The following is a 16,567-nucleotide window of genomic DNA, read 5'->3' as shown; positions in this document are numbered from 1 at the left end:
AAAAAACATAAACTAAGGAAAAATAATTAATTTTAAAGATTCATTTTGTTACTCATAATTACATATATCATATTAGCAAAGAATATGAATAAAACTGCATGCGAGTAATATACAGGTGCTGGTCATATAATTAGAATATCATCAAAAAGTTGATTTATTTCACTAATTCCATTCAAAAAGTGAAACTTGTATATTATATTCATTCATTACACACAGACTGATATATTTCAAATGTTTATTTCTTTTAATTTTGATGATTAGAGCTTACAGCTCATGAAAGTCAAAAATCAGTATCTCAAAATATTAGAATATTTACATTTGAGTTTGAATAAATGACCATCCCTACAGTATAAATTCTGGGTATCTCTTGTTCTTTGAAACCACAATAATGGGGAAGACTGCTGACTTGGCAATGATCCAGAAGACGAACATTGACACCCTCCACAAAGAGGGTAAGTCACAGAGGTCATTACTGAAAGGTGTGGCTGTTTACAGAGTGCTGTATCAAAGCATATTAAATGCAAAGTTGACTGGAAGGAAGAATTTGGGTAGGAAAAGGTGCACAAGCAACAGGGATGACCGCAAGCTTGAGAATACAGTCAAGCAAAGCCGATTCAAACACTTGGGAGAGCTTCACAAGGAGAGAACTGAAGCTGGAGTCAGTGCATCAAGAGTCACCACGCTCAGGCGTCTTCAGGAAAAGGGCTACCAAGCCACTTCTGAACCAGAGACAACGCCAGAAGCATCTTAACTGGGCTGTGGAGAAAAAGAACTGGACTGTTGCTCAGTGGTCCAAAGTCCTCTTTTCAGATGAAAGTAAATTTTAAATTTCATTTGGAAATCAAGGTCCCAGAGTCTGAAGGAAGAGTGGAGAGGCACAGAATCCATGTTGCTTGAAGTCCAGTGTGAAGTTTCCACAGTCAGTGATGATTTGGGCTGCCATGTCATCTGCTGGTGTTGGTCCACTGTGTTTTCTGATGTCCACAGTCAACGCAGCCATCTACCAGGAAATTTTAGAGCACTTCATGCTTCCTTCTGTTGACAAGCTTTATGGAGATGCTGATTTCATTTTCCAGCAGGACTTGGCACCTGCCCACACTGCCAAAGGTACCAAAAGCTGGTTCAATGACCATAGTGTTACTGTGCTTGATTGGCCAGCAAATTCGCCTGAGGAAGAGGAAGATGAGAGACACCAGACCCAACAATGCAGATGAGTTGAAGGCCACTATCAGAGCAACCTGGGCTCTCATAACACCTGAGCGGTGCCACAGACTGATCGACTCCATGCCACGCCGCATTGCTGCAGTAATTCAGGCAAAAGGAGCCCCAACTAAGTATTGAGTGCTGTACATGCTCATACTTTTCATTTTCATACTTTTCAGTTGGCCAAGATTTCTAAAAATCCTTTCTTTGTATTGGTCTTAAGTAATATTCAAATATTTTGAGATACTGATTTTTGACTTTCATGAGCTGTAAGCTCTAATCATCAAAATTAAAAGAAATAAACATTTGAAATATATCAGTCTGTGTGTAATGAATGAATATAATATACAAGTTTCACTTTTGAATGGAATTAGTGAAATAAATCAACTTTTGATGATATTCTAATTATATGACCAGCACCTGTATATATATATATATATATATATATATATATATATATATATATATATATATATATATATACACACACATTTTACAGATTTATACAAACACTGCATGTAAGGCCAGAATATATACAGTGGCTGAAATTAACAGATATACTAAAGAATACTAAATAAGGCAAGAAAAAAATAAATAATAATAATTAATTAATTAAATCAATTATTTTATTTATTAAGTTATTTTATTATTATTTAGAAACAGTGAATGTGACTAATATTGTACAAATTATGCTCATTTTAAGTTAATTTATTTGATTACATTATAGATCAGAAATAGTAAGATTAGTAATGTGACTAATATTGTAGAAAAACATACTTACAGTCTGGATGATGCACATCAGCTCTGGAGCTCCAGCTGGCTCTGACTCTACAGTCTGATCTGATCACACCCGATCTGCACACATCTGATATCAGGACAGGTGTGCTCACTTTACACGATACCTGTCCGCTCACATCTGACGGCCTTATCTGACCAAAGCCATCGAAACCGAAGCCAAACCAATTCATTGACCTATCCCGCTACACTTAAACAACTGTCACTTGCTTTCATGTGTGAAAAGTTGCAAGTTAGTTCCATCAGCGTCTAGAGTCGGAACAAGAGCGCTGTCTTCTGTCAAAATAAAAGTAATGTTGTGTTCAAAAATAAAAGGAACCTATAATAAATTTTTTATAATTGGAATACGAGCATATTATATTATATTATATTATATTATATTATATTATATTATATTATATTATATTATATTATATTATATTATATTATATTATATTATATTATTAAACCTGAAACCATTGACTATATACAGGACTTTAATTTTGAAATCGGTTCCGTTTTGCAGCCGTTATGAGGAAGCGCGCCAGGGCTTCTGGCTTCACTCTGTTTCTATGGCGGATCTGAGGGCTGCTGTCACTCACGGTGTCCGTAACGACTGTAAATAAAACACAAATACTGTCATTCACACTGATTTCACTCCGCTTACCACAAGATCAATATTGAGGCTTCGGCTTCAGCAGCCTTGGAGCGCCAGGTGAGGGGTTTTTGTATTAAAATAAAGCACTTTAATTAAAAGTCTCCGGCTTTGTGCGTGAGTTCAGCTTTTAGGTGCAGATTTCAGATTCATCACCTTTAAATGTGTTTAAAATGTGTTTTGTTATCTTTAAAATGTCTTAGCCATTAAACAGTAGTTTAGAGTCGCAGTTTTTACATATACTGCAAATGAGTCTCGGTTTAGTGACTTTAGTAAAGGTTTTTGTGAAGAATAGGTGATGTGTGCTAGTGCTGTTAGCTCCAGTGGAGATTCAGGTCTGAATCTGGTTTAATATTTGTTATTTTGAATCTGTCTGATCTGAAGCGAATCTGATTTAATTTCTATTCTGAGTCTAATCTGAATTTATTGTAGTGTCTACTTTAAAATCTGTTCTTGATTCAGTAAGTGATGTAATATTAGGTCTTAAACTGATTCTGAATCTGAACGGATCCTAATCTGGTTTCTGTTCTGAGTCTGATCTGCATCTATTCTCAAAACTGATTTAATATCTGCTCTGATCTGATTCTGAATTTAATTGAATGTCAGGTATTAAATTGAATCTGATCTGATCCTAATCTGATTTCGTCTATATTCTGAATCTGATCTGAATTATATCTGGTTTAATATCTCTTCTGTTCCGATTCTTAATATGATTTAATATCCAGTCTCAATCTGAATCTGTCATATCTGATCTAATCCAAATCTGATTGCATTTAAATTCTGAGTCAAATCTGAATGTATTGTAATGTCTGCTTTAATATCTGTTCTTGATTCAGTAAGTGATGTAATATTAGGTCTTAGACTGATTCTGAATCTGATCGGATCCTAATCTGGTTTCTATTCTGAGTCTGATCTGCATATATTCTCAAAACTGATTTAATATCTGCTCTGATCTGATTTTTAATTCAGTTTAATATAATGTCAGATCTTAAATTGAATCTGATCTGATCCTAATCTGATTTCGTCTATATTCTGAGTCTGATCTGAATCATATCTCTTCTGTTCCGATTCTTAATATGATTTAATATCTGGTCTCAATCTGAATCTGTCATATCTGATCTAATCCGAATCTGATTGCATTTCAATTCTGAGTCTGATCTGAATCTGCTGTCAAATCTGATATGGATATGATTTGATATCTGTTCTGAATCTGATTAATGGCTGTTTAAATCTGATCTTCTGATGTAATATCTTTTTTATGTGTATTGAGGGCAGTAAACTAACTCCTCACCATTGTTCACAGCCCTGCCCAGGTTTCTAATGGGTTTTAAAATGATGTGATGAGCTATCAGTAACTCTCTGATCTCAATGTCCTGCATTATTAATCAGATTGTTCTCCTTCTTTCTGTAGCCATGGCGTCTCTGTCCGAGGAGGTGTTGTTGGTGGTGAAGAGGGTCCGTCAGAGGAAGCAGGACGGGACTCTGTACCTGATGGCAGAGCGGATCGCCTGGGGTCCGGAAGGGAAGGACCGCTTCACAGTCAGCCACCTGTATGCTGACATCCGCTGTGAGTTTCACTCAGATTTCAGCCTCTACGCGCCTCTTGGGTTTGGTTGGTTTTTAGAAGGACTACAAGTGTGTGACCTTTGACGTGCTAAAATAGCATGGAATCGATTAATAGAGTAACAGTAGGTTACTCTTAAGACAGACCTACCATGAGCTCTGAGCTTGTTCAGTGACTGCTTACCATGGAAATGAAATTTGTGGCAGAAAAGCTCAGCAGTTTCTGCTCACTCTTATGAAGAACTGCAAAAAAATTATTCAAACACTTTAAAACAACTTGTTTATATGTTACAAATAGTCAAGTCAAGTCACCTTTATTTATATAGCGCTTTTAACAATACAGATTGTGTCAAAGCACTTAACAGTATCAAATTAGAGGATAGAGTGTCAGTAATGTATAATCATAAGATTAAACACTCAATTTTCAATTTTCAAATAATACAATATATAGATTATTTTGCAACATAGTAATACACAATATTGTAAATATGATATTATTTATTCATTATATTATATTGCAAAATACATCTATGTATTTAGCATTTCTATTAATACTTTTATTCAGCAAATATGCATTAAATTGATCAAAAGTAACAGTAAAGGTCTTAAAATAAATGCTTTTCTTTTGAACTCTTTATTCATCAAAGTATCCTGGAAAAAAATGTATCATGGTTTCCGCAGAAATATAAAGCAGCACCGACTGTTTTAACATTGATAATAAATGTCTCTTGAGCTGTAAATCAGTATATCAGAATGATTTCTGAGGATCATGTGACACTGAAGACTGGAGCCATGATGCTGAAAATTCACAGGAGTAAATTACATTTTAAAATACAAAAAAAGATATTTAATTAATACATACAGTATATGTGTGTGTGTGTGTGTGTGTGTGTTCAAATCAAACATAAAATATCCTTCTGCTTTAAATCAAAGTTTGTAATGGGATCTCGAAGCTTCTGTCATTCTTCTTCTTGTGTTTTCTCATATGCAGGTCAGAAGATCAGTCCTGATGGTAAAGCGAAGATCCAGCTTCAGCTGGTTCTGCACACGGGAGAAAGCACCACCTTTCATTTCGCCAATGAGAGCACAGCACTGAAGGACAGAGACACCACCAAAGATCTCCTACAGCAGCTCCTGCCCAAGTTCAAGAAGAAAGCCAATAAAGAGCTGGAGGAGAAGAACAGGTGACATTTTCATTACATCTCATCTGCCATCATTAAATTCTGACATATCTCACTATGATATTGACAAACTGGACACCCAACTCTCTCTTTATTAGTATTAGCTGACCTCCAGCTGATGTTTTGTGTTTCAGGATGTTGCAGGAAGACCCTGTTCTCTTCCAACTCTATAAGGACTTAGTGGTGAGTCAGGTGATCAGCGCTGAGGAGTTCTGGGCCAATCGGCTGAGTCTGAATACTGTGGAACACTCCCTCTCCAACAACAACAAACAGGAAGTGGGCATTTCTGCTGCCTTCCTGGTGAGTTCAAATGCAGCATGTGACTGATAGTTTGATGAGAGCACTGACAATGTAAATTAGGGCTGAAACCGAAATTCAGGGCCCGGTTGCATGAAAGCCCTTAAGCTAAGAAATCTCTTAGTTATAAGCTTAAGCGAACCCTTAGTGAAACTTGGGTTGCAAGAAAAATCCTTAAGGAACCTTAATGCTGTCATTAAGTATTCCCCTTAATTATCTAAGTGTTCCCTTAAACGTTGCTACAAAGTCTTTAGTAACTATTTCACCTTGATAAATTTAAGGGACCAACACAGCTCCCATAAATCATCTTAATCTCAGTATTTTTAAGCTCAAATGTAAGACTTAAGACATTTTTTTTAAGACCTGCACAAATAAAATATCATTTAAGCATAGTAGGGCAATGACTAGGTAACATATTAAACTGTAAAACGTTTGTTGCAACGTTCTTAAAGAAATCCCTCACCTCAGGGAATTTTTTCCCCTCAGGGATACCCCCAAGTCAAATTACTTAAGGACTTTCATGCAGCTGGGTCCAGATCCTCTAACCGACGTAATTTTGCAGCGTCTCGCACGTGAGTGGTGCACTAAAAGAAAGAATTTAAACTTTTACACGCAGCGCCGCTCATCAATATCAGGTGCAAAACAGAAGACCCCGGAGGCAAGCGTTACGAGCTTTTGTTTACAGCAGAGCCGGCTCTGGTTTACAGATTCTCCCAATCAGCAGCGCTCTACTTACATTCATTATTTAAAACATTTGTTTACAGTAGATGCAAGTTCTTATTTTCTACTTTTCACATTGCATTATTTAAAATGCTATTCACAAGTTATTTAATACTTTTTTCATGACTGTATTTTGTTTGCAAAGAGATGCTGGTTATTTTCTACTTTTCACATGGCATTATTCATTGATTTATTTTGTTTGCAAAAAAGGAAAGTTGTGTGCTTAATTTCAGTAGTTTGAAATATTCAACAAATAACCATAAATAGTTTGTTTCCTTCAATTATTTTGAAATCACTAAGGTAAGAAATGCACTCTTTCATTAGAAAAAAAAATCCCACCTTGAATAGTTGAGTATATTTACAGTACAAACCTAATCAACTATGAGGGCAAAAAAATTAATAAATAATCATTCAATAATTTTAATTGAGGTACAGTGTTCAATTAATCGAGGTTTTGATTTTAGGCCATGTCGCCCAGCTCTAATGTAAATTCACAGCATGGTTGTGTTGTCGCCGTGGTTACAGGCCGACATCAGACCGCAGACAGATGGCTGCAACGGCCTGCGCTACAATCTGACCTCTGACATTATTGAGTCGATCTTCAGAACCTACCCTACAGGTAAGATATGTGATTATGATCTTACTCAAACTAGCACTATAATTGTTAAAAATGGGTCTGTTCCAAACCCCCTTGGCAGCTTCCTTTAAAGGTGACATCCTAACAACTGATATGGATCCGTCATAAGTGACTGATTTAGAAGAATCTACATCGGCAGCAACTCACGATTGTTCATGATGTTTTGCCACTAAGATAACAGTGTGATACTCTAATAAACATAAAAATACATAATGCTTGCTATTGATACCTTTCTGTATTAAGTGAATGTCTTTAGTCTCCCTTTAATCAACCATCTTTGATGAAGTTTCATCACTGAGCTCGTCACATTGCACATTGCATCCTGCACACTTGTCATGCTTAGGTAAATCATAACTATGAGATAAAGTCAGAAATATGACATAAACATTGTTTAGGTTTTGTTGAAATAGTTTTAACTTAATTATGACTTTATAGCATAATTTTGACGTTTTAATTCCTAAATTTGACTTTTTATTTCATAATTGTTTTTATGTCCTTATTTTGACTTTTTATCTCAATTCAATTTCAGCTGCAATCTCAATTTTATCTTTATCTCATCTTATGGCATAATGATTTTTATATAATCATTTTGACCTTTTATCTTTCAGTTTTAATTTTTTTTTATCTCATAATTGGTTTTATTTCATAATTTTGACTTTTAATGTAATAATGATAATTTTTTTTTAATCTCATAATTTCATTTTTTATGCGATAATTTAGATTTTTATCTCATAATTATAAATTAGTATCTCATAATTTCTATGGCGTAGTATTTTATAAATTAATGTGACTTATGTAATAACTATGACCTTTTACGTCATACTTATGATTCTTCTCTTATGTGGTAGAAATTCATAATTTTGGTATTGCCTTCTTGACCAATACATGCTGTTAGAATTTGACCAAAAGATGGTCAAATCAATCATAACAAAGGTCACTTACATATAGTAGCCTATTTTAAATCACAAATAAATTGTTTTAGTTCACAAAAAAACAAATATGCTTTGTGCTAGAAACACTGACTAATGTTATAAGCAGTCTTTAAGGACAAATAAAATGCTATAAAAGTATTGAATATGACCCTTTTCTGTCTCTTGATTGCAGTCAAGCAGAAATACGCTGAGAATGTTCCTCACAACATGACAGAGAAGGAGTTCTGGACGCGGTTCTTTCAGTCTCATTACTTCCACAGAGACCGGATCAGCACGGGCCAGCAGGACATCTTCTCAGAGTGTGCCAAACAGGACGAGAAGGGTACTTCATTTCATCAAGTGTTTAAGAAGTCTTTATTTAATGTTTTGAGTTCTTATGAACGCTGAAAGAACCTTTCATGGACGATTGACTTCATCTGACCGTGTTAAATGGCTCGTTTGTGTCTTTGTTTTCTGATGGAGTTTGTTTCTTCGCATCTTTCAGGCCTGAAATCAATGGTGACCCAAGGAGTGAAGAACCCCATGGTGGATCTGCTGTCACTCGAGGATAAAACATTAGATGAGGTGAGGGATGTTAAACTTTGAATCACACTTCCTCTGCGTATTGAGTCATTTGGTGAAACTGGATCTCTGTGTGTCTCTGAAGGGTTACGGCACAGCAACAGTTCCCACTACATCAAACTCATCAAACAAATCACTGAGAGAGAACAGCAACTCTGCCATAATCAAACGCTTCAACCACCACAGTGCCATGGTGCTGGCGGCCGGCCTACGCAAAGCGTAAGTGTCTGGACATCGGAGTGTGGGTGTTTGTGTGCATGTGTCACAGATATAGTAATCTCTATGTGTGTGATATATAGGGAAGCTCCCAGTGATCAAGCCAGTGAGACCAGCAGCACTGATGGGAACTCCAGAGATTCAGATTTCTTTCAGCCGCCACTCAAAAAGGTGAATTTTTGCCATGGCTAATGGGTGATGTTAGGCGTGACACAAAATGTAGCAAAGCATACACCCTTTTAGACGTTTATAAATAATTCCACAAGAATCCATATGGAATTATCCATTTCCTAAAATATTGAAAAAAAAAAAACATTTATTATTTTATATATATATATATATATATATATATATATATATAGGTTATATAATAATATATATAGATATGTGTATAGATAGATAGACAATGTATATCATGTATGTTAAATTATATTATACTGTATATGTTATATATAATATATGTGTGTATATGTGTTATGTATTAAAATTATTTGATAAAAAATCATAATTATGACATAGGATATAAAATTATGAATTACACACACACATTTATATAAATTCACTGTATGTGTATACATTACAAACTGAAATTATGAATTAAAAGTTAAAAATAAAAGTCATAGACATTGTCAAAATTATGAAATTTTATTTCAAATTTGACATTAAATTAATTTCAGTTATTATGTAAGTTGTTATTATCTATCTATATGTATATGTTTATATGTATGTATAGCTATATATGTATAAATATGTAAATACAGTCAGGTCCATATATATTTGGACACAGGCACAATTTGTATTATTTTTGCTGCTAACCAAATCATATTCAAGTTACAGTTATATAATGAATATGGGCTTAAAGTACACAATCTGAGCTTTAATTTAAGGGTATTCCCATCAAAATTGGAGGAAAGGTTAAGGAATTACAGCTCTTTAATAAGCACCTCCCCCCTTTTTCAAGGGACCATAAGTAATTGGACAATTGACTAAAAAGCCATTTCATGGAAAGATGTGGGCTATTCCTTCGTTATTTCTACATCAATTAAGCAGGTAAAATTTCTGGAGTTGATTCTAAAGCCCGATTCAGACGGTAATTGTTTCTCATATGGATGTCTGTAAAAATAAATTTACATATCAGCTCAGTGATAAACCTCATGGATTCGGACGGCGATTTATTCACAGAGGAGGAGCGAGTTCTGCGATGCTCACGTGGTCAGTCACATGATTGTCTGCTGTAATTAAAGTGAATTTTATTTACAAATTTATTCTTATTATTGTGTAAAATGTATTTAAAAATACTTATGTAAAATGTATTCTTATTATTCCAAGCATATTTTATAATATATTCCTATTTATTATTTGGTTATTTAAATCTCCTGTTTAAAAATAGGAAAATAGACACGCTATAGTTGTATATAATTATACGCATTATATATCTGTTTATAATACACATTTTAAAATTGTATTGCATACCTGCTGCTGTCATAATAAAGACCCATTTCGAATGTTACGTGCTTTTCTTCTCTTTCTGCTCCCAGTCGCTGTGGTGGAGCAGTTATGAAGTATTCTTCTTTTAAATACTTTCCAGCATTTCAGAAATAAATATGTATGCAAATTACACCAAAGTAGCCTACAACAGTTACCTTAAGGTGTTCGGGAGCACTCAAAAAGGGTTTAAACACTGAATTTTGAATTGATTTCTTCCTTGGTGTTTGTCAAAAAACAGTAGGTAATTCGGCCGGGGATTTTTACTGAGGGGGGTTAGAGAAAAACGCAGACATCCTGGATTCAGACGGCATTAAAATCACTGACCATCCCCTGTAAATGGTGAAAATCACTTATGTCCCCCTGAGAAACAATTACGTCCAAATAGGTTTTATGTGTGCCATTTGCATTTGGAAGCTGTTGCTGTGAACCCACATCATGCGGTCAAAGGAGGTCTTCATACAAGTGAAACAGACAATTGTTAGGCTTCAAAAACAAATCCATCAGAGAGAGATAGCAGGACCATTAGGAGCGGCCAAATCAACAGTTTGCTACATTTGGAGAAAAAAAAGAACGCACTGGTGAGCTCAGACACATAAAAAGGCCTGGATGTCCACGGAGGACAACAGTGGTGGATGATGGGAGAATCCTCTCCATGGTGAAGAAAAACTTTCACAACATCCAGCCAAGAGAAGAAGACTCTCCAGGAGGCAGACATGTCACTGTCAAAGTCTACAATCAAGAGAAGACTTCACCAGAGCAAATACAGAGGGTTCACCACACGGTGCAAACAAGGCCTGATTAGACTTTGCCAAAAAACATCTAAAAAAGCCAGACGACTTCTGGAAAAGCATGCTTTGGACGGCTGGAATTAAGATCAACCTGCACCAGAATGAAGGGAAGAAAAAAGTCTGGAGAAGGCTTGGAACAGCTCATGATCAAAAGCACACAACATCATCTGTGAAGCATGGAGCAGTGTGATCATGAGCTGCATGGCTTCAGTGGCTCTGGGTTACTGGTGTTTAGTGAAGATGAGACAGAAGACAGAAGCAGCCGGATCAATTCTGAAGTGTATGGAGATATACTCTCTGACCAGAGTCAAGTTGATTGGGCGGCGCTTCATAGTAGAAATGGACAATAACCCAAAACATACAGCAAAAGCAACCCAGGAGTGTTTGAAGGTAAAAAAGTGTAATATTCTGCATTGGCCGAGTCAATCTCCTGATCTCAACCCGATTGAGCAGCACTTCACTCGCTGAAGACAAAACTAAAGACAGAAAGACCCACAAACAAACAACAACTGAAGTCAGCCGCAGTGAAGGCCTGGCAAAGCACCACAAAGGAGGAAACCCAGTCTCTATTATATTAAAAATGAACATTTTATTTATGATTATATTTATTTGTCCAATTACATTTGAGCCCCTGAAAATGGGGGACTGTGTATAAAAATTGTTGTAATTCCTAAGTATTTTTATGTTATATTTTTGTTAAACCCCTTGAATTAAAGCTTGAAGTCTGCACTTCAATTTCATCTTGATTGTTTTATTTTTAATTCTGTTCTGGTGGCATACAGAGCCGAAATTATGAAAATTGTGTCAGTGTCCAAATGTATACGGACCTAACTGTGTGTGTGTGTATATGTGTGTGTCTATATATATATATATATGTGTGTGTGTGTGTGTGTGTGTGTGTATATATATATATATATATATATTACACACACACACACACTGTATGTGTATATGACATATAGGAAAATTCAGACGTAAGTCAAAATTATGAAATGTATATTGTGTGTGTGTGTATATTTTACATTTATTTAAATAAATTTCAGTTATTATCTATATCTGTGTGTGTGTATTTTATATTTTATTCATATTTTTTTTAAATTAAATTATATTAAATATATTCAGTATTTAGGAAAAATATAAGATGATTACATTTCCTGAAATTACATATCAGTCTTTTTTATGTTCAACATGAGCAGCACCAGATTATGTTATTATTGTTGTTGTTTTTTTGTGGCTCTTCAGGTAAAATTACAGGAATCCATAGAGTATGATGACCTGCAGGGTGACTCTGGGCGTAAGACCATCACTCTGAACCTGAAGAAATCAGACAGGTAAACATCCAGTGCCATCTGCCCAACACAACGTTTTAATAATCTGTGAGTCTACATATTAAGTGCATTGTATTATATATTGTATTTGTTTGTTCCTGCAAGATATTCCCACGGCCCGATTCCTCTTCAGTCGCAGCATTACAGCACCAGTCAAGACATTATCAACTCCATCAGCATTATCCAGCACGAGATGAGGAACTATAAACCCCGCCTGACGCAGGTACACCACTGACATGCATGGATAAAACTCCTGGATTCTAGTCTGTTTTATTGCATTGTATTTTCTGGCCTGTTTCAGGTGATGTCCAGCAGTGCGGCGAGCTCCGCCATCTCAGCGCTGTCACCTGGAGGCGTTCTGATGCAGGGAGGAGGCCAACAGCCCATAAACCGTGAGTTTATAATATCAAGTGTTGCTTCCACTGGGATTTTAATGCACTTTTTAATGCAAGAAGTTTAAAACTGCCGTTTTAAGCCTCATTAGGTGTTTTACTGTCCATTAACTTGATCTATACTCTCATTGTGTTTATTTATGTAGAATTAGTGCCCACTGATGTTCAGAGCGAGCTGAAGCACTTATATACAGCTGCCGGAGAACTGCTCCGACATTTCTGGTCCTGTTTCCCCGTCAACACTCCCTTCCTGGAGGAAAAGGTCAAAAAATGCACTTACTAATATTTCCAAATTAAAATGCTAAAGTAGTATTATTTTGTTGCAACATGATTTGTTTCATGTGTCTCTCCTGCTCACAGGTGGTAAAGATGAAATCTAATCTGGAGAGATTCCAGGTGACAAAGCTCCACCCCTTTCAAGAAAAGATCCAGCGGCAGTATTTGAGCATGAATGTAAGGCCACGCCCCTGACCACACCCCCTCCATTAACTGTAATGGATTCTACTACTAAAAGTAAACATGAATAATTAATGCTCGTCTCACTGCTGTTAGAAAGACAGCCCAGAATTGATCTTTTCTAGAACTGTGTGGATGAACTGGTTCAGGATAGTGTACCGTTTAAATCAGTCATTTTAAACAAAAACAAAAAAATTATGTTTTGGGTTTTTGACTTTTTTTTTTAATGAAGCTTGGTGACTTTTGTGGAACTTGTTATATGAACACAAAAAAACTGTGGACATGATTAGAAAATGCTTTAAAAAATAATCACAATTGTGATATTTGCCATGGGAAATACAGAAAAAACTAAAATCAAAATAAAGAGCATTTTTTTGGGGTGCAATCTACAAGTCAGCCACAATGAAACAGTCTTTCCTGAAGTTAAATAGAAATACAAATGCAATACCTAATAGAAATTATGATATTTATTATAATTAAATTATTATAATATATCATATCATATATCATTGTATAATATTTATAATAATACCTTATAATTATGTCTGAAAACACTTAAAAGCAACTAGGTGATATAGATTTGCATGTTTAACTTAAACACTGTTTTAATGCAAAATAATGTGAAATATTTTTCTAATATTTGTATTGTTATATAAAAATAAATGGTGCATAATTTAGAGATAAATATTGTCTAGTACCATAAAATCCCCTCAAAATTCTAAATATTAAAGAACGAAAATTATTGAAACAAAATATTGTGCATTTAGTAAACCAAAAAAATGTATTCTTATTGTTTTTGGTCTGTTTCGACAGCCAAGGATCACAGTTGAAAGTGAGGAAAACCAGAGGATTGATGAGCTTTTAGTTCAAAATAAGTTACAGTAAAGCATTTACTTTGGAGGGTTTAAAAAAAAATACATTTCTTACATGCATAAATGTGTTATTTGAGGTGTAAAGTGATGTTATTACTGTATTTAGATCCCTGTGTAATCAGTCGCATTTTGATATTTTTGTTCATGTTGTGTGAACATTTATGAGGGTTTGCATGGTCATGTAATCTATATTTTTTCATCTATCAATATTTTTGATGGAAATGCATAATACTTTCCTGTGTTTTCTGATTGCAACAGCTAACGGGCCACCTGGAGGAAATGCTTCAGGCTGCGTACAACAAGTTCCAAGTCTGGCAAACGCGCCGAATGTTGAGAAAAACCTGAGGAGATGCAGAGAAATCCATGAAAGAGAGAAAAGACTCTGGGTGAATTTAAAGAAAGAGGGAGAAGAACAGAGACACTCTCTCCCAGCTTGGGCCGGATGGAGCCTGATGGGCGGATTTTCCAGCCAATCAGAGCTGGAGGTGCTTGAGAGCATGTCTGCCTGGGGGAGGGGCTTGGAGAAGCAAATTCTGTAATCTTATCGGTCCACGTGGAGATGGGCTGCGCCAGTCACAAATAACTGTAATTATTTTCTTCTCTCTTTACTTTATTCGTTCCGTTCCGTTCCGGTTTTTTTTTTTTTTCAGTGGATAATTTCAGTTCCTAGGTAAGAAGTGAAATTTTAACAGTGTTGTATTTCTGCAATGACCAAACTGGGCTCAGTAATAATATCGGTGGAAAGATTTCTCAGGAACTTATAACGTTTAATGCAAAGGACTCGGTTAGAGGGAAAAGCTTTTAAGTCAATGATAAGGAGGACTCTTTACAAACCGGATATTGCAATCCAGTTCAACCCTCCCGAGACTTGAGGCTGATTGAAAATCAGTTGCTCAAGACACGCCAATGGGAGGGGATATAGCAATACTGTAAAAAAAAAAAAAAAAAAAATTATAATAATTTCTATGTAGTGCATTTACTGATGATCTGTGTGCCACAAACGCGTGCGCACGCTCATCCGCACTGCTTTATAACGTGTCTTCTCTAGCTGCACTGAGTTGTGGATGTTATTGCAAATAAAGATTAAAACTGTTAAACTGGTGTCATGTGTTTGTGTGTGTTGCGTTAAAAGAGCTTCCTCAAAGTACTCATTTACCAAAGTGTACATGCAGTGAGGAAGCTGTTATGTTACACGCTGAAAACCAGAAGCAGAAGCACTGTATTTTGACTGTTTTCATGCACAAGAATTGTTCCGTTTCAAATTAAAGCGATGCTAGGTAAGAAAGTGTGTTTGTGCATATGAATAGATCAGGGGTATTTCATCTTTTTTTTTTTTTACTTAAATTATTATATTACATAATTACTATTACTAATAATCATTATTTTTATTTATTATTTTAATCTTTCTTTTTATTATTAATTATTTTTAAATTTTCATAAATGTAGAACAGTTACCACACATGGTTTTTCCAGTCATATATAAATAATAAGCTATGTAATTAAAATAAACATTTAAAAAAGGATGAAAAAAAAAAACAATAGTAATGGCAATAATAATAATTTATATTATCAATTTACAAATGTATAAACTATTGTTGCAATATAGTTTATACATTTACAATATTTTATAAAGTTATAAACTTGTTTTCATTTTGTATTGATTTTAATTACTTGCATTTTTTATTTTAATACATAAAATAATGTTCTTAAACATGCTCAAACAAGCTTTTAAACAGATTTTGGGCAATTAAAAATTAAGAAGTAATATTTACTATGATTTTGCATTTACAGTAGGCCACTTATCAAATCATGCAGCAGGACCAGTGCATAATCAATGCTGTTGTAGGTTATAATAACTTCTCAAGAAAGACCCACCACACAGTTTAGTCATTATGTGCTTGAATTTGGTGATGGCTATCTTTATATAATACAATGCATACATCTATTTCTGAATCTGGTGCTTAAACACATTAACTTCAAGGTTGTAAGGTGTTTGAGGGTAGGGTCTTTGCCAGTGGTGTAGTGGAGGGTATACGCAGGTATACGGCGTATACCCACTTCTTTATCAGTCGGCATTCCGTATACCTACTTCTAAATCCCCTCTGATGCGCATCATTCAGTAGTGTCCTGCACTAGCCAAATCATGACAGTCCAGCATATGAGTAACTAATCCAATCGCATGTGAATAAATGCAAATATTCTCTAAAAACATCCAGTAAAGACGTAAACACTCTCATGCAGTGTATGTTTCATTTATAGGATGGCGCTCTCGCGCAGAAAGTCCAAAACGGCCTCATAGAAGTAACTCACGAGTCACGACGTGCAAGAATCCAGCTATCGCTGTAGCCAAATCTATGTCTACTGTGGCTAAGCTGAATAAATAGAAACATGAAGACAGTAAACACATGATTGCGACAGTATGGTTTATGTGTGTTTTTCAATCTCCAGGTAATAAAAAAGCATCTGATTCTGAATAATGCAGTGCTAAGTAGGCTAATTGATAG

General features: G+C 35.2%; 2 protein-coding genes across 3 annotated transcripts in view; one reads left to right on the top strand and one right to left on the bottom strand.

Moving 5' to 3' along the window:
• rccd1 (RCC1 domain containing 1) overlaps positions 1-2,269 on the bottom strand; it is an 8,330-nt gene extending 6,061 nt beyond the window's left edge. For both annotated transcript variants that reach the window (XM_058768090.1, XM_058768091.1), the window contains exon 1: positions 1,985-2,269. In XM_058768090.1, the coding sequence (XP_058624073.1) occupies positions 1,985-2,171 (187 nt within the window). In that variant the 5' untranslated portion in view covers positions 2,172-2,269. The remainder of the gene's footprint in view (positions 1-1,984) is intronic.
• A 280-nt stretch (positions 2,270-2,549) lies between these two features.
• Positions 2,550-15,160, top strand: gtf2h1 (general transcription factor IIH, polypeptide 1). The gene is made up of 15 exons (XM_058768000.1): positions 2,550-2,692; positions 4,044-4,199; positions 5,187-5,379; positions 5,511-5,676; positions 6,919-7,012; positions 8,135-8,284; positions 8,447-8,526; positions 8,609-8,742; positions 8,823-8,910; positions 12,258-12,346; positions 12,449-12,566; positions 12,645-12,735; positions 12,882-12,997; positions 13,096-13,188; positions 14,322-15,160. The coding sequence occupies exons 2-15, from the start codon at positions 4,046-4,048 to the stop codon at positions 14,406-14,408; spliced, it is 1,653 nt and encodes a 550-aa protein (XP_058623983.1). The 5' UTR covers positions 2,550-2,692; positions 4,044-4,045; the 3' UTR covers positions 14,409-15,160.
• Positions 15,161-16,567: the final 1,407 nt, after the last annotated feature.

This window comes from Onychostoma macrolepis, chromosome 25, assembly GCF_012432095.1.
Source record: "Onychostoma macrolepis isolate SWU-2019 chromosome 25, ASM1243209v1, whole genome shotgun sequence".
Lineage (NCBI taxonomy): Eukaryota > Metazoa > Chordata > Actinopteri > Cypriniformes > Cyprinidae > Onychostoma > Onychostoma macrolepis.
Note: the sequence above shows the minus strand (reverse complement) of the source record. Positions and strands in the feature narration are given on the sequence as shown.

Excerpts from the sequence above, each read along its gene's own strand:
- gtf2h1 (XM_058768000.1), top strand. The coding sequence starts at position 4,046 with ATGGCGTCTCTGTCCGAGGAGGTGTTGTTGGTGGTGAAGAGGGTCCGT. Across the intron at positions 5,677-6,918 it reads GCATTTCTGCTGCCTTCCTG|GCCGACATCAGACCGCAGAC; the intron begins GTGAGTTCAAAT and ends CCGTGGTTACAG. Across the intron at positions 8,743-8,822 it reads GCGGCCGGCCTACGCAAAGC|GGAAGCTCCCAGTGATCAAG; the intron begins GTAAGTGTCTGG and ends TGTGATATATAG.